The sequence below is a fragment of the Haplochromis burtoni genome, unplaced genomic scaffold (assembly GCF_018398535.1).
Source record: "Haplochromis burtoni strain Fernald_Lab_line unplaced genomic scaffold, NCSU_Asbu1 Contig_540, whole genome shotgun sequence".
Taxonomy (NCBI): Eukaryota; Metazoa; Chordata; class Actinopteri; order Cichliformes; family Cichlidae; genus Haplochromis; species Haplochromis burtoni.
In genome coordinates, this window is record NW_024582901.1 from 304310 (window position 1) to 323435 (window position 19126).

At 38.8% G+C, this 19126-nt stretch overlaps 1 protein-coding gene across 13 annotated transcripts in view; it reads right to left on the reverse strand.

Annotated features, from left to right (window-relative positions):
- ptprt (protein tyrosine phosphatase receptor type T) overlaps positions 1-18497 on the reverse strand; it is a 300616-nt gene extending 282119 nt beyond the window's left edge. For all 13 annotated transcript variants that reach the window (XM_005947695.3, XM_014329337.2, XM_042214263.1 and 10 more), the window contains exon 1: positions 18033-18497. In XM_005947695.3, coding sequence (XP_005947757.1) covers positions 18033-18120 — 88 coding nt within the window. In that variant the 5' untranslated portion in view covers positions 18121-18497. The remainder of the gene's footprint in view (positions 1-18032) is intronic.
- Between the last annotated feature and the right edge of the window lie 629 nt (positions 18498-19126).

Genomic DNA, 19126 nt, shown 5'->3' on the forward strand with positions numbered 1-19126 from the left:
TGTTCTTCATACCTCGCTAAGTAAGTTAGCTGGATTTGATTGTTGACGATTTCGCGTGATCTTGGATCGTTCGGTTCCCCGAAGCTCATCCGGGACTTGCTGCCATAGCAACAGAGCCGTAAGCGTAAACGCTCGCAGTTACTGTACAGGATTAGATCGCGGCCACGCAGGTATGTCCGCTTCATTTATACGAAAGCAACAGCGATATTCCACCACTGTTTCACCATAAATAAATAACATCAATGTAACTAAAGATAATGCAGCACTTGATCCTTTTATTGATTTCACACAGATACATACAGGTCATTTCCTAAAAAAGGGAAATGTACTATTAACATTCTATTACATGTATGTGATTATTACAGATGTAATTCATATTTCAGAGTAGTAATTGTAAATTACTTTGTGTAATCAAGATGAGAGACCACGGCTATAAAAGCGAAGGTGGATTTGGGAAGCCTGTCGCAGCCATGTCCTGTCCGTATACGCGAGCCACCCATTGCGGAAGGTGCAAGATTGATAAGGAGAGTCCTCAGAATTCAGCGTATATTGCGGGATAGACAGGATCCTTTAGCTCAGCGCGACAGTGTGCTCATTGAGAGATATCGATATTCCCGTGAGGGTATTATTTACTTAACCAACTTGTTGACGAGGGGGTGCAGGACCACCACCTGTCTTTTTTTCCTCTGCCCTTTTCTTGGTTGCTGTTATGAACAAACTAACAGAGTATTACAGGCCAGATACCTTGCCAAGAGACGAAAAGCAATCTAAGAGATAAATATTACCATTCTGTAGAATACTCCTGTATTCCACTTTTACTTGTTCCCATGTTCTTGTGGGTCCTGTTGTGGCTCTAATGTGAAAGGGGATATAATATAACATATTATGATATAATATAATGCCATATGATATTGGACAATATAGTGTCATATGATAGATCTACCCTACCGCCTACTGGTGTTGGCCAGAGGGGCCGATGGCGCGATATGGCAGCCTGGCTACAACCGTAGCTGCCTCCACCAGTGTGTGAATGTGGGAGTGAATGAATAGTGGTATCGTAAAGCGCTTTGGGTGCCTTGGAAAGCGCTATATAAACCCAATCCATTATTATTATTATTATTAATTACCTACGAGTTTGATTTGTCAGCAACTTTCTGCCAGCCCTCTCTCCTTGCTTTTGCAGCCTTTGCAGTGTTCTCCTTGCGTTTTAATTAAACTCTGAAACTCCTGAAATCCCTCACTCAAGAGTTCTTGCTCTGCTGCCGGAAATAGAGACCCTTCGACATTTTCGCCGACCAATCAGAGGGTTGCCGATCAATGTTTCTACTATCGATGCGTAGCCCCTTTTACGACACCCAGTGATCTCACATTACTTCATCCAGCTGTACTAATCGTCAACAGCAGGTGTGTTCGGAGAACCGGATTAGCGAGCTCACGGTTAGCGCGATGATTTGGTCTTGGATGTGTCATTTGATCTTGGATGTAGTAAGCGACGTACGAAGAACGGGCCCCAGATCCGCAAAGACATGTTTTTTTTGTTTTTGTTTTTTGTTTCCAATTTGACAAAAATGTTAAAACACCATGAAAGGAAGAGGAAGTGGAATTATGGGAGCCCACTGTCCACAGAAATCCTCCCAGTAAACTGCGTGAAAGTTGCGCATGCCGGATCTCTCGTGTGTGTGTGTGTGTGTGTGTGTGTGTGTGTGTGTGTGTGTGTGTGTGTGTGTGTGTGCTTGCGAATGTTGAGTAAAGGTTAATAGGACCTCAAGAGGAATAAGACAAGGGGGTTGTTACTATCCCAGAGCTGTCTCCTCCTCCTGCCAATGACACACACACACACACACTCACACACACACTCACACAGGCTCAGTGCCAAGATTGGTGGTCTATTGAGCAACAGGGTAGTTCATTACCATCCATGGCTTACACTTTCACTACTATTTCTTAATACCCAACACTTTCCTCTTATCATATACTCTCTTTATCTCTATCGTTCCCTCCTTTCTTTGCTGCTCTTTTGAGTTTCCTCTTCTCTCTTTTTATCTTCTCCCATAGCCTACCCTGCTCTTGCTCTCTTTGCCTCACAGCAGTCAACACTAGACATGAAGAGATCCTTTGAGAAACAAATGGGCATGTGTGCTTGGTATTACAGTTTTGACAGGCGAGCTAAGATCATGCTTTTGGACTGTAGTGAAAGTGAAACAAGTTGAATGAGCAAATAAATAGGAATGCATCGCTGGAACAAGGCAGATTTGGGAAAACTGCATTAATTAATCAAATACTAGTTATAGTTTATTTTTTCTTCTTTTTTTTTTTTTTTACTAAAAACAAAAACATATCTATCTGTCACTCGAAATACTCTCCATCACTTCCCTTCTTTGGCCTCTTACCCTGTCATCTTCATTTAATCCTGTCATCGCTCTCATTTTACATCTTACACTGTCATTTGATTTTTTTTTTTTACCTGCCACCCCAACTCAATGTATCTATAAAGCTCTCTTTTTAATCACCTTCTTTTCTTCTTTCTCTTGTTATCTCTTCCCTCTCTAATCTGTAGAAAGGGAAAAAGGCTGCTCTTATGGCACAGTTAATATCTGCTCTAAAGTACAGACACGGTCGACACAGTTGGCTGCTGCTGCTGCTGCTGGTATTGCATTTCTTTGGGTTTTGTTGCTCCTTTGTGAGTCATGCTATTCTGGGCTACAGACTGACAGCCTGATAGAATAAGACTGTGCTGCTCAGATAGCTACAGCCTCTACTGCTTTCCAGCAGTGTAACAAAAGTTATGGAAGTCATTTATAATGTTCATACAGTGGTGGTTTTATTATTGTACGCTGTAAGTTGACCATTGCACACAAATTCACACAAAGTAATGTTTATGAAACAGCAGATTAGGAAATAATTACATGTGCATTTACTATTTGCATGAAAAGAAAATGTTACATGAACATAATTAAAAATGACAAAGTGCTAAAATCACAAGTAATGGGGGCATGACATGTCTCCATCACCTTGGGTTCATCATACCATGCCACTGACTATTACTTCACTGACAAACCACTTAGTTGTGGGTAGGCTGCAAAATGGACAGCTATGCCATGCTGAGCAATAAAAGTATGCATGGTATTATCCTAGAAAATTACTATTTGAAATATTTTCAAATTTCATGCCCAAACTGGCAGGACTGAATTATTCTTGCTTGCACGTTAGTCTCTGATTAGATTTGTTTTCTTTTTTAACATACAGATCTTTCTCTTATTTTTCTGGAAAATTTGTCATTAACACTTATTTTAATGTCTGCTGTTAAATATACCCCGAGTATTGTGCACAATTAAGGGGATAATTCTAAGTCTGAGAATGACATATTTTACAAATAGGAGTCACAATCTGTTGTTGGTGCTATAGACGGGGAGTTGAGTGCGGGCTTTAAAATGATGAGACTGTTTTAAACTACACTTGTAAAGCTGAAATGGGTCATGCACCTGTTTCATGCAGGTCCATGCATGTTAAGAGTGTTTTAATGGGCCATTATCTCATTGCATACAACCATGGAGGACTTAAAGTATATTCATAATTAGTCATGACTCATAACTCAGCAGTAGTCATCAACAAAGTCTCATCCAACATCTGCTCCGCAATTATCCTCAACTAGTAGTAAAACCCGCTGCAGCCTATTCCTGTCTCAAAGTTTGTAGTGGGAAACAGAGAAAGCAGTTTGTAATACAAACCTCTATTCTTACTTTTCACCACTTCATCACAATTCAAGATTCTGCCATTCATTTAATGGGCTGCACAGTAATGAAAGTTCCTTTCCAGCTTGTAGTACAACATGACAAATAGCTGTCATTTCCTTTTCTTGCAATAAACACATATTGTATTGCTGAAGGTTTTTGTCTTTGTTCAGAATCTACAATAAAAACTACATGGAAGGAAGGAAGAAGCTCTAGTTTGTTGTTCTAGTTTAACACTGAAGAACTAGAGCGTTTATAAAGTCAAGAATTTATTAGTGTGTTTGTCTGTTTGCTTCTTTTTCTCAGTTTTTTCTGCATCTATCTATTGGGAAAAACTTTACTGCTTTAATCTAAAAATATGCAAGAAAAGCTCTATGTTCTTTACAGTTAAAATGCCTTTTGCTCTCTAACTGTCCACCGGGCAGAGTAGATGTGAATTTATTTATAGCATGTTTAGAAACAAAGACGTACTTCATGAACTGCCTCACATAGTACAAAGAACAAAGGCGCAGATCAAATATAGATCATCACTCTGTTTGTGTTGATGTGTCTTCCTATATATCTGCCCCCTTTTTCCTGCTTGTTTTTCTGTGCCACTATAGCTTTTCACAAGCAATCAAATTTTCATCTGTTAGAAAAACAGGTTATTTATGTTTCAAACAAAGTCTTCTATTTCATAATTGTTGTATAATGGCTCCGTTCATACAAAATATGACCACTGGGATTTGTGGGTGTTCTAGATAAGAGAAGATGGGAAGAACAACATCCTGGAAGAAAATTCTTTCCAGTTCTATTTAAAGGTGCACAGATGACCCTATAGAGAACTTACAACTTCCTGAATTGTCTCCTCAGAGTTAAATAAACAACAAGATTATGATTGACCGATTAACTTGACATCTTAATCATCAGTGATTTCAAACATTAATTGATGCACCTCGGTATATTTCTATATTAAGCTTTCTTTGGGAAAACCAGCTTTGCTGTCAGTTACATTGGCATTAGGCTACATTCCCAGTGTAGAAATGTAGCCTAATAGAAATGTGATCTAAAGAGTAGCAAATTATTTTCTTCATGGAATACATTTTTTTAAAGTAACAGTTTGTAATAAATTACTTTTTGAGTAATGACCACAATGCTCATACTTACGTGACTTTACAAAAAGCAGAAAACATATGCACTTAAATGTGGCAGCGTTCAGCAGTGGCAGCTTAGAGACAGGCTGACATGGTATAAAAATGCACTAAGGTTAGATTTAGACTCTATCCTGATGGAAAAGGTCACTGCAATTTACGCAACAAGCTTCATTCAGTTTCATTCACAGTATATAGTGCCAAATCACAGCAGCAGTTGCCTCAAAGTGCTTTATATTGTTAAGCAGATACCCTACAATGATCTTTGAGCAATTCTTTGGAAACAGTGGGAAAGAAAAGCTCCCTTTTAACAGGAAAGAACCTCTGGCAGAACCAGACCTCAGGAATGGTCAGCCATCTGCTGTGCTGTGTTGTGGGTGAGGGGAGCAAGAAAGGATAAAAAACACACTGGAAGAGAGCCAGAGATTAATAACTAATGATTAAATCAGAGTGGTGTGTAAACACATAGTGATAAAAAAAAGGTGCGTGAAAAAGAGACATGCATCATGGGAAACTACCTGCAGCCCAGGGCTATTGTAGGGTCACCTGATCCAGCCTTAACTATATGCTTTATCAAAAAGGAAAGATTTAAGCCCAATCTTAAAAGTAGAGAAGGTGTCTGTCTCCTGAAACCAAACTGGGAGCTGGTTCCACAGCAGAGGGGCCTGAAAGCTGAAGGCCCTTCTTCCCATTTTACCACAAGTAAGCCAACAGTCTGAGTGCGAGGTGTTCACTTATTCAGCTTATTCAAGCATGAGGGTGGCATGTAAAAACACAAGCACGTTTATGTATTAAAGTGTTTATCAATGAGGCGTTTTCTCATTGTCCATGTTAAACTTTTTAATCTCTTCCTTTTCCCTCCTCCTGCACCTCCTCCTCAGCAATCTACAATCTTTATTTCTCCTTCTTTTCTCCCACTCATTCTCCCATTTGTCATTTCTGCTTTTTATCCTCCAGAGTCAATGGTTTTCTCTCATCTCAAATCTCTTTCTCTCACAGCTTCCTCCACTTCCTCCTCATTGGTTTCACGTTTACCCTCTCAATCTCCCCCACTTATGTATTTTACTCTTTCTTTCCATCGCCCCTACTTCTCTAACCTCTATCTGTGAGTGACAGGTAAAGCAGTGGCTGCCATGCTTCTTGGCTGAGGAAATGGTTTTCTGTCTATCTGTCCATTCTCCTGTCTGTCTTCCTCTCTGTGCGTCTGTATCACTTATCCAAGCAGCATTTTCTGTAGCTACCCATGACAGAAGCAATTATCTATTAATCAGCATTTCATCTGAGCGCACACTCACCTTTGGACGCGTACACTCACACTGAACTCATGAACACTTACACCGCTGTGTTTTGCCTTTCGCTTCACGTGCACCGCTTTGGTTTGGTTTGACTGACAGTTAGATGGATGATTGCTGAAATGATGAAATCATAAGTGGATAGACTGACAGGCAGATGGACTGTCGAATCAGTGGAAGTGAGGCTAAAATGAATGAATGAATGGGAGGATGCTTATATGGAGTGAGAAAAATAAGAAAGAGGCTGAATTGTTTAAAAAGAAAGAAAGAAAATCACACATCAAGAATGCAGTATGAAGAGAAAGATTAAAAGTAAGTGATAAATAAAGGAGAGCAGATGCTGGATTACAGTTGTGTATACTTGGCAGTATTTTAGCCAAGTGTGTGCATTTGTGTGTACTATACATGTGTATCTGTTTGTGTGAAAGAGTGTGTACAGATGAACGTCTGTAAACAACTAGAAGATGGTTGGCACCTTCAGACTGTTCTGTCAAAAAAACAACATGTGTGTATATTGGGGTGTGTTATTGTTGTTGTGTGTGTGTGTTGTGTGTGTGTGTTGTGTGTCTGTGTGTGTGTGTGTGTGTGTGTGTGTGTGTGTGTGTGTGTAAGAAGCACTGTGTGTGTGTGTGTGTGTTTCCGTGTGTAAATAATGAGAGGGGAAATCAAACTGCCAGGCAAATATTATGATGTTTGCTCTTATCTGTCTCTAGCGCTCTCTCCATTCCTCTCTATCCAAACCTTTGTCAATCTTCATTTATTCCTTCTTTGCCAACTTTATATTCCCTTATAATTAGTTTTCTTCTGTCTTTCTACCGTTAGTTCTGTGCAGTTTCTCCCCATGAGAAAGATACTTTTCGACTTTTGAATTGCAGTCTCAGTTTCTTTGAATCTCGCTTTTTATCATCTCTGACCACTTCTTCTGAAATATCTCTTTTTATTTCTGCCTTTCCTCAGTCTATGTACAGTCCAGTCCAGTCACATAACAACATTTTAAATAATCACAAAAAAGCAGTCTTTCTTGCTCAAGGACACCAGTTTTCACATTTTTCATGACAATGACTCATGAAACTGTGTGTCTGTCATGTCAGAAGCATCTATATTTTCTTGAGAAAGCAGCGAGATGTCACCATGAGAACCAAGAAAACTAAGCTTTAAAAGACAGAGCAGTATTTTGTGAATGTGAATGGGTGAATGACTGAATGTAATGTAAAGTGCTTTGGGGTCCTTAGGGACTGAGTAAAGTGTTATACAAATACAGGCCATTTACCATAAAGGTCTTTTCCTGACCCTGTAGTTTTTTTTAATACATAACCTTAACCAAATCATTTTTTATTGCTTAACCTGAAACAATAAGATGGGAAAATCTTTCATATGTATGAACTTGTAAATGATTTGCTTCACCTCCGACCACTCTCAAAAGTGGAAAACATTCATTTTGTGTACATGGGCACAAATCAATACAAATGAGAGCGCACTGATTGATGAAGAGTTGTGTTCAGGAGCATAAAATAATGTTAGGAATTCATGTTGAAGAACATATAATAATGTAGCATTATTTTCCAGAAATATGTGTCAATTGATTAATAAGCATTGTGACTCTATAACAAGTTACCCATAGATTAGGTTCGACAATCACATTGTCCTGTTACTAAGCTGTTATTAAAGCACAGTAAGGTGTTTTCTGAATCTAGTAGTGTCCCCTGTGAGCCTGTGTTTAAGCACAGTGGTCCTTTGAGCAGAAGTCTCCACATCAGTGTTATGAAAGAGAGAATATTAGCTGCAAATTTTTAGCAAACGTGTTTTGCCATGCTCACCATTTTAGTTTAAGTGACATGCCATTCACCCCTAAACCAAACACAAAACTGCAGCTAAAGCTGATTTGCCAGAGTTCTTTTTGGTCTTCAATAAAGTATTCAACAACAACGTTAGAGACAGATCATGAAAGTGTGAATAAATAGCATGTAAGGGCATATCATGATTCCACATTTTGAACATTGCTTTAACCTTGACTTTATACCTAATAACTAATAACATTTTTGCATGGCATAAAAAAGTGGTAGAAGTGGAATTCAGTTATTTATATGCATTCCTATAAAGACACTGACTCAAGAGCAAAAGTCGAAAGAGCTCCACAGCCTGTCGGAGTCATTGGCTAGGAATCAGGTGACTCAAACCATGAATACACTATACGGGTAATACTTTTATTGAATGCCGTTATCTATTCTTCCTAATATGTTTTTTTCTATTTCTACCGCTTGTGTTTCCTGCCCTGCTTCTTTTTTTTATACAGTTAAGGATGATGATAGAAAAGCTGGCCATAACTACTAATAGAGACCAAGACCCGAGTTGTAATAAACAGGAATTATTCTACAAAGGCTCTTTTATCCTGAACTTTAAAGTTTGATTTGGTTATTTAGATTTTTATACGAAATGTTTTATAGACTACTTGAGAGTGCCTCTGACTACATCTGTGTATCTATCTTCTGAGTAAAACCTCCCACACAGTCTGACATAAATTAAATTTAGTCACTCTGAGAATACAGTGAGATGCTCAGATGTCATCTAATATCTTTTCTTTCTCTTCTCTCTCCTTCAGCTAAATTGAATAACTGTCTTTATAACTGCTACCCACACTTATTTGACTCATTTCCTCCTTTATTTCCCTTTTGCCATCCACACCCCCAAGCTTGTTGATTCAGCCGACGAAGCAGTCTCTCCCGCCTAACATCTTCTATTAAATATGGATTAATTACCGCAAAACCTTGTTAAGCATCGTTAAGACCTCTTGCATTAATCAGCAGTTATTTTAATTAGAGGGAAGGAAGTTTTTAATGCGCTGCACCGTGTATGTTTTACACCTCCAACATTCTAATCAGCTCAATCACGACTTGATTTGTCTCCAAGTTTGTTTTGCCATTTTAGACATGTGCCCTCATCTTCAGCAGTTACTCCAGTTGGAGTACCATGGCAGGAAAATGGCCACTTTAGCCTTTTCATAAAAGCTTAACTAATCTGGAGGAAACATCACGCCAATTAAGAAAAATTGGTGAGAATATCGCACAAGCATCAGTTATTTTGGCAAAACCTCAAAAGCAGTGTCCTCACATTAAAGAGACAAAATCCTGGGTTGGTTGTAGTTAAGGACAACTTTTATCTATTGGAAGCAAAGAAGGAAGTCATTCTAGAGCAGGGGTCTCAAACTCCAGTCCTGGAGGGCCGGTTACCTCAAACTTTTCCATATGTCCCTGTTGCAGCACACCTGCATAAAATGAATAGGTCATTAGCAAGAGTATAGAACTTGACTGCATGCTGAGGTGGCAAATCAGCCATTTGATTCATGTTACAGCAGCTCATGAGTGAATAAACATGGTGCAATAAAAGTACTGTTAGAAGTACATTTTTCCAAACACTTACATTTACTTGAGTAGGGTTAGGGGTTGCCACTTCAGCATGCAGTCAAGTTCTATACTCTTGTTAATGACAGACTAATTTTATTCAGGTGTGTTGCAACAGGGACACATGGAAAAGTTTCAGGACACTGCCCCTGAAGGACTGGCGTTCGAGACCCCTGTTCTAGAGTTATGAAGTCCTCAGAGAACCAGTTTAATTGAATGCTCAGTATTGCTCTTATTTTATTTGGGCAGTTGCTTTAAATAAGACCAAAATTATTCCTTGTAAACAGTTTTGGTTTGTCAGATTAAACCAATCTTAACTCCAAGAGAGCAAAATCAGGAAAGAACTTTTATTTTGAAATTTTTCACATCACATTCTTACTATACAAGAACTTTTGGAACCTAATGAATATTTAAATACAGATTAATTTGTTATATCTTTATCAATAAAGACAGCAATTATATGAAACTGTTGAAATAGAGATATGTTCATCCAAGGTTTGAATAATCTATTTTATACATAATTTTTCTTATTTTGTGAGGTATTTCCTGCTCTGGTACAACAGATGATGTTTCAGTAGAAATAAAAACTGTGTATTTAGTAGTTGCTCATTAAACTTTGTGTGCTGTGCATACCAATAATTTCAAAGTAAGAGGTTATTATATTATTAGCCTGTCAAAGATATTTCAGCAAGCTACTGACTTTCAACCAGAAGACTGAGGTCCAGTTCTCATGTCAGAGAACACTTCAGTTTTGTCTTCATTCATGGATTAATTTCAACCAAAACCTGTTGGTTAGGTGCAGGCCTAACCAACATCTTTTCCTAACTTCTCAAATTAGGAAAAGATGATTGTTTGGATGAAAAAGTAACCTTTTACAGCAATAAACATGTGTTCTAAAGAGTAATTCTTTAAATTACCAGTCAATTAAATCTGACCCATCAAAAAGGTGACAAAACCAAAGTTTTTTTTTCATGACATGTGTGTCACAGTGTCTAAAAAATGCTTAATTATTGAAACTAATTAACATGCCATAAACTGCTTTCACAAATGAACAGTGGAGGCGATTTTGGCAGGGGGCCAGCTTTCTGAAAATTTAAGGAACCACTCATACTCAAAATTTTATTAAGAGTTGCATTTTCTTTTCGCCTAACTCCCGAAAGCTTAAAAGTGCCACAAAGCTATGTTTACTGATGCATTCCCTTCTGAAAGTGAAGTCAAAGTGCAATAAGACATGGAAGATGAACATCCGCACCATCCTGCCCTGAAGCCGAAGTTAACAGCCTCTAAAGGATAAAAACAAAAACATTTTCCAGCTCATTTATGTCTGCTAGCATCCAGCTGCTGAATTCTATCAGGAATGCCATTATGCCCTTCTAAGGTTGAGGTTTCTGAATGCACTGTTGTATCACTTATGACTGCTGTATAATTTATAGGCTGCTATAAACGTAACCTTGTATAATTTATGTAATGCATGAATTAACTGTAATTAATGGTTTAATTTGTTATAATGAAAGTTCAATGTCCACCAGGCATATATTTTATTTAGGCTATTACTGCTTGAAAGACAGCTGTATGGTAAGTGTTAGTGGTATCTTCTGCTGCTTTGGTGACTAATGAAGACAGAAATGAATGCTCTTTTCTTCTCTTTTCAAAGCTCACAGTCATGATATTTTCTACTGTACTCAGGTAGGGAAAGAAAATCATTCCAGTGTAACTGGCATGTACCCAAAAAGTAATTATAATTATGAGAGTATCGTTGTGAGATTTCTTAACCATGATTTATGATATACTTAGTCAACATGACTGCATACCTCAACCTACACTTGTCCCAAATAGATAAAATGAATGTAAACTTCTTTTTTTTCCACTGTATCCAAATTTGTTTATTGTTTATAATGTGGGTTTAAAATGTTGGCACCATATTAATAAGAATACCTTTTTGCTATCCAACTTTTAAGTTCTGGATTTGAGATCTTAACAGCACATTTAACTTTACCAGAACTATTGTAGCAAGTAATAATGAGCTGACATACTGCAGAAATACCATGTATTATGACTCTTTTGCCTAAAAACTGTATACTCTTTCCACATTCTACAGGGCCTGTGGGTGGCACACAAAGATGTACAGCAAGGCAAGCAACTTCAAACTATTTTTCTACAAATAAATTTGCACAAGTTGCCTGGTGAACTGGTCAGTCAGCAAAAGTGTTAAGTTAGAGCTGCAAGAATACGATCATTACATAGCTATAACCTGTTTTACATTTACAAATTACACTGCTGTCCCTTATTATTTTTTTTCTATAGATACAACAATATCATCAATCTGAATTCTTTTGGCTGTGATAAAAGTGGAGCCTGGTTTTGCCAAAGGTTTCTTCCTGTTGAAAGGGAGCTTTTCCTTCCCACTGTCACCAAGTACTTGCTCAAAAGGGGTCATTTGATTGTTGGGGTTATCTTGCCAACTGTTGTTGTTCTTGTTGATGTTGTTTTGGTGCTATTTAAAGTGAATTGAATTGAATTGAATTGAATTGAATTGAATTGAATTGAATTGAATTGAATTGAATTGAATTGTATGGCATATGTTTAAACTACAGATTTAACAATGCGGTACTTTACAATAACACAATGTCCTGGGATGATATTAACTTTTCAGCTTGTATTGCTATCTCACTTTTGTACTGAAAAAGTAGTGCACAAAAATACACTGAAATATACACCATATGTTCTTAGTTTACTTTAATGAGGGAAGGCATTAACTGTTTATGTTTACGCTCAACTATAAAGGGAATTCTTTGTTTTAAAATGTTTATACACGCTTTCTACTTTTCTCTGAGAGTAAGTGAGAGATGTTTCTCCCTCTGAGTCATGCTCTAAATCCTCTGCAGGTGGGAAAAATAATTTTTCTCCGTTTCATGCTCAGCTTGTGCATATTATAAGACATCTTGGTTTCACTACACCAAATATCTTCAGCCCATTTAATAAAGCTATCTGTAGTTCTAATGGAAAACTGGCCACATCTCTGATGGCTAAATCTGTACATTTGTTACGAATGAGTTTTATGTGCGCTGATGGCTCCGTGGACACACCAGGCAATTCGCCCTCAGGCCCATTAAACACCCATTTTTCTTGTCCTTACATTAGAGTTGCATTTGACAGCTATGTCATCGTTGAGTGCTCATAGTGTCTCATTCAGCTTTGAACTGTCAAATATCCCCATCGCAGATAACTGTCAGCCTGGCTACCATCTTCCAGAACAGAGAACTCATGGTTGTTTGCCTCCTACAAGGGAGTAACTTTGTTAATGTTTTCAGGCAATAATTTTGATAATTGGCCATGAGCTTACAGAAAAATTACATTTCAGTAAAAACATGCAGAGGAAGGGAATATAATCTGCATTTTTGTGACTAGGGGTATAATGGTGCTGAAGGTGCTTTGTGATTATTGCCTCAAATGTTGAAAGGGCTTTCAGACAAATGGTGAACTTGAAAGACATCCTAATAATGAAATTTATTGGAGAATCATAAAAGACAGACCACATCTGTGGTGAAAAAATGACTTTCCCACTATTTTTTTCCCAATCACTCTGTATGTACTCCTCGCTAGACTTTAAAAAATGGAAGATGTACGAGACTTTTACGCGACGTTAATGAGAACTGTGGAAATGATTTTGTCTTTCCACCTCTGAACTTGTCTGCAGCTGAGATTATAATCATCTGAAATTTCACAAAATGTATTTGCATTAACCAAAGCTTATGTTAGCACTTAGAATAGGTCTTCCAGCTAATTGGTGCCTGGCAATTCAGGCTATTGCCAGCATTGGTGGTAAGCCATCTAAGGGTGGTGAGTGGTCCCTGCATCAGCAGGCATTCAGCACCAAGGGTATACAAATTAATTTCTGATGTAACTGCGCGCTAATACTGCACCACATGCACATTTGCATTAACACCTTCTTTTTTCTAAGTGCACATTAGTGAATGGAGAGACTGGCTGCTCTCACTCTTTATACCTTTGGTCTCTTTCAGCTCCACTATGCACTACCATTCATTCAATACCAAACTGTCCGTCTCTTTCTATTTCCGACACACACACACACACACACACACATGCACGATGCTCCAGCACTCAACATGCCCTGCTATTAGGCTGTCAGTTAGTCGGGCCAATAGAATAAGTGCTGTGGATTAGGCAGAGACACACACGCACACAGAGGATGGACAGCATACTAAACAGAGTGGGGCATGAGGTGACAGATATCCTGTCATAAATCCCTCTCTCTCTCTCTCTCTCTCTCTCTCTCTCTCTCTGTCGTTCTTTAAGACACATACACACACACAGCAAAGGAAACAATTATAGCCACTCAGACAGTCGATAACAGTGAGACATAATCAACTTAGTGCAGTTTTTTTTTTCTGGAAGTCTTGTGATACTTTGTCATTTCCTCCGACCACTCGTCCTTACTCCTTTGCCTCTCTTCATCTCAGCTAGACAGCTCCTCTCTTTTTTTGTTCTTGTCCTCTCTTCTGCTCTCACAGTCTCTTCCTTCTCCAGTCCTGTTCTTGGCATCTGCTCTTCTCTCCCCTCTATAACTTCAGTTTCTCTACCTTTTGTTTTACATGTCCAGAATTTTACTCTACTTCTTACTCTTTCTGTCTTTTCTTTCATTTCCATCATTTTCTTCTTTCTCCACTTCCTTTCAAAATAGAAGGGGAGATGGAGAAGATTCATAGAAAGCAGCTTGAAGGCAAAGGCAAAAGGATGAGATTGCAAGAAGGGATGGTCATATCATCTGCTGCCTCATTCGTCACCCCATCTAGATGAGTACTCTCCTTCTTACTCCTCCTCATATTTTCCCTTGCTCTCTCTTTCTCCCCCTTTCTTCTTTCCTCACTCCCACCCCTTCGTTTTGCTCTCTTAACCCTGAGTTTCTCTCTCTTACCCCTCCCCCTCCTAAGTTCACCCTTTCCACACATCTCCTCCATTCTCTTCCCAAATTGTTCTTTGACCTTCTCATTTCACCGCACCTTCTCGTGTTCTCTATTCCTAAGTTCATCATTGTTCATTCTACACGTCCTTCCTCTCCTCATGTAAATCTCTTTTTCCCCTCACCTCTGCACAGTTTTACTCCACTTCACTTATATGAGAGGTCTCCATGTGTCATTCATTTACAAAACACACATAGCAGTCTCTACACTAATCTTACAAATGGCTCTTTAATTGGGGAATTGAGAGATGTTTATTTGATCAGAGCCAAAGACTTCTCTATATCCCTTTATCATGTCAACACAACAGGCAAACAAGTCAAGGAGAAAGAGTAAGTAAGTACACGGTCGCTCCCTTTCTCCTTTCATTCTTTTTCTCACTTTCCCCCCTTTTGTCCTTGCTGCCAAAGAAATCTAATTAAGTGGAATATAAATTGTAAATTGGTTTCCATGAAAACACACACACCTCAGTGCCCATCACCTCCAGATTCAACCGGATATTCAACAATTAGTGGGCACTGGAGCTCAAAGACATGTATCAGGAGCACAGCTGCACCCAACACGCACACACACACACACACCAAATGAAAGGACGGCCTTGAGTAACACATGCCTCTGCTTTCTTGAACATAATGTTGTTGCAAAACACAAGAACAAATGAACCTCTTTTTAAAGGATCAGTTCACCCAAATCACAAAAGCAAAGGTAAGGCGAAAGCAGGTAAGTTATTAATGCTTTATCAATAAGTCATACACTGACTTCAGATTAAACTTCAGCTTAAACCAATTTCAAAACGCCAACTAGAACAGCTGAATGTTTAAAAAAAATAAAAGTATGAAATAAATAAACACAGAAAAACTAAGTCCGCAAACAGACAAATACAAATGCAGCTTCCATATGAGGATGGATTAGAGGGTTATTACAACCTCTACAAGATGTCATTAAGAGTGACTGACAGCCGTGGGGTGAAATTGATTTCTTCATCATTGGATTTCAGTCTATTATCATTATAGCTGAATATGTTTCACATTTTTTGTAAGAGGAATAAAAAGAAAAAACAATCATTTTAAAAAGTCTAAACCGTGTGTGTGTGTGTGTGTGTGTGTGTGTGTGTGTGTGTGTGTGTGTGTGTGTGTGTGTGTGTGTGTGTGTGAGAGAGAGAGAGAGAGAGAGAGAGAGAGAGAGAGAGAGATAGGGGAATCTGTCCGACAGATAGCAAGGATGTATCAATATCGCCCCCCAACGGCACGTATCAAACAACAAGCAAAAAAACTGTCCCTTTGCTCTCTTCTGTTACATATACACGAACACACACACTAATAAAATAAATTGCAAATAAAGTGAAAAATGTGAGTGAAACAATTCAGAATGATGATGCATTCTTATATTATAAAGACTCCAAATCGTTCTTTAGAAAAAACGAACAAACTAAAAATATTTTCAGCCTCTGCAACATTTTGAGCCTTTTGTCCATTTATCACAGCCTGATGATCAGATCACCTGTGTTTCATTAGTTGCTTTAAATCTGTATGAAGGATAGGCTTTCCTTTGTTTATGTGGCTTTAAAACTGTTTTCTTTTGTTCTCCTCGTGTCTGTTAATGTTAGCCTGTCGAAATGAAGACTCATATCTCACAAAGCTTTAAGTTTTTAGTTGAATTCAGACATAAACACACACATTTGACGAGTTATGTACTTCCTTTATCGTAACGCACAAAGTACAGGTTACCTCCGCTGCACCATTACGCACGGAAAGAGGCTAGTCGCGGCTCTGCACCTCTGCAACACAGAATGCAAGATAAAGCGAGGAAGGACTCAGTGTTTAGAGCCAGTCTTTCAAAGTAGCCTCTTTTTGCAGTCGTACAAGTCATGAATACCAAGCAGAAGATGCTTGGAGAGAGCAGAACACAGAGTAGACAGGTTGCTGCTGCAGTCCGCTGAAACATCGCTGACTTTAACGGATTTTTTTTTTTCATCTCACGTCTACCTTCAGTTTCCTGAGTTTGAGCAGAGGACACAAGCGGACGTTTTTTAAAGTCTCATATTGTATCATGACCGTTAAAAAGTGAGATTCAACGATCAAAGAGCATACGAAACATGGGATACAGCGCTAGGCAGAGGGCATAAAGTGCTTGCATTATAATTTTAAATATTGACTATATTTTTTTGAAGAATCGTTAAATGTTTCCATTACTGAATCGCATGTTGATCTCTTCTAAACTGCTTCTTGGTTTTCATTCGGGATGTGTTTTATCAAGAAATGATATATATCCCATGTTTGGGAGTAATAACGATGCTGTTGTAATTCGACTCTCGTGTCTTTGTATCTAACTGTGGCGCTTCCACTTCTGAAAAAAGATAATCGTAATCACCACTGACTCGATTATATCCCTAAAACCAAAAGGATTCCGAAAACTCTCCATACCTCGCCTGTGCGTAACAAGTGCCAGAGCGATGCTGAGTATGGGCTGCGGAGGGGAGATGTTGCGGACAGCAAGAGGATTCCGTAGCTTTAAACTCCGAGAGATTAAACTGTGTATCTGTATGTTTACTGTAATATACTGTCAGGTATATTTGCCGTTTGAGAAGCGGAGTATTACTCGGCTATCTGAACTGCTGTTAGAATTAGTCCATTGCCCAAAGATTAAAAAGGAAACTTCAGGTATTCTTCACTTTGTTTCTAAATAACACTTGCACTTTTTTTCATATGGTACCGCTGTACAGGTGCGCGTTTATATGCATGCCGGAGTACATGTCAAAATATCTGTGATCATTAGCTTATGTAAAGAAGTGTGGGGACGCTGTAAGTTGACTGTTTTGCGCTCAGACCGAGTCAAGCGCGCACTGTTCTGCCCGTTTCTAAAACCAAGTGATTTCAGCAAAGTAGACTATAATTTGAACTGAAAATGAGACACATTTCTAACCGTCAACAACATGTAGCCCGTCCTTACAGTAGGCTTCGTAAAGCAAAACCTCCTTAAGCTCCAAAACTTTGTCAAAACCTCCGATGAGCCATGTGAAGCTGAACTGCATATGCTGACGCCAACCCGCAAACTCAGACGAGTGTCCATCATAAGTCAAACTGGCACTATTATTAAAAAAAACCCCATCTCAATAATTACTTAAAAAAGGGATTTATTGCAGTTTCCTTTTTTCGTACATTCTTACTCATATGCAAAGATTTCTGTGTGGATACAGAACAGTGGTTTAGATTCCGCGACTAACGTGCTGAGTTTAAAGTTGCTTTACTATCACATTATCCAGCAGTACCACATATGCATCTGTAATGCCCTGGAAATCACAAAGCGCTCAGATCACCCTGCATGTCCTCCCTATGTGAGCAACTTCAGCGCTGTGACATTCAACTCAAACTGAATCAAAGCCGACCAATGCACAAATAATCTGAAAATATTTAAAACACACACACACATACACACACACACACACACACACACACACACACACACACACACACACACACACAAGAATAAATTGCTTCACTACCTGGAAAGAATTGTCCATCAGTGTGTCCCCAAAGTACAAAGTAGAAGAAAGCTGCCAGCCAAACGCCAGAATTACTCCGTTTATCCATCTCTTCCTTCTTTTTCTTCTTGTTTTGTTCAGCAGTAAGAATTATTTTACATACTCCCGTCTGGTCCTTAAAGTTGTTTCCCTTAGTTCGGGACAGCAGTGGCAGTAATAAGAGTAATAAAATCCTTGCATTGGTGGATAAGAAGAATCAGAAAGACACAAGTAGACGCAAAGAGGGAAGTTGGGGGCAAATAAATGGGAGCTCTCCGCTTCCCTTTCCTCTCCTATCTTCTATGTTCCGACAGAGCGAGCCAACGTGTCTGTGCGCGTCAGTGCGCGCGTGTGCCCCAGAGACTGTATGAAGGGCTCTGTGTATGTGTGCGCGCTCAGACGGTCTCTGACAGACTGACTTAGAGTTGGTGAGGAATGGAGAGGAGTGCACATTACACCGGGTGCCAGACACCCGCGTAAAGAGGAGTGGATTAACGCGTGCTGAATGTCCGGTGACACGTTTCAAAATAAAACAGGGTGGCGTTTGAATGGAAACTAAAACAGGACATTGCCATTTACCATCAAGACCGAGTTTTGAAAGAAGTAAGAACTGTAAATTAACCAGTAACTGGTCAAACTGGGAAAAACATGAACAAGGGGAGCAGAGTTCACTAAAGGTGCAATAAAACTGGGTTTTCCTCAGGTGTAATCTTGGGTATCAGCATTGGGGAAATATAAAAAAAAAAAAAAAAAGCATTTATGATCATTCTTAACCTAAAGAACTTCTTAAATGGAAACATCTAGTCTACTCTCTCACTGGCAACATACGTCTCCGTGGTCATTCTATAGAGAACAGTTTGGGACGTTTGGTAATAGATTATTTTAGTTTGGAAAAATGATTAAATATGGAGTCCTTTAACGTTAAAGTATCCGCGTGGTTAATTTGCTTGTATTTCCTTTGGAATAAAATAACCACTAAGCAAAAAAGTTGCAGGCATACACGCACACTACTGCTTATTGTTCTATCGCCGTCATTAAACACATGCTTTTAACTTTAAGGTTTAGATGTCAAAGTT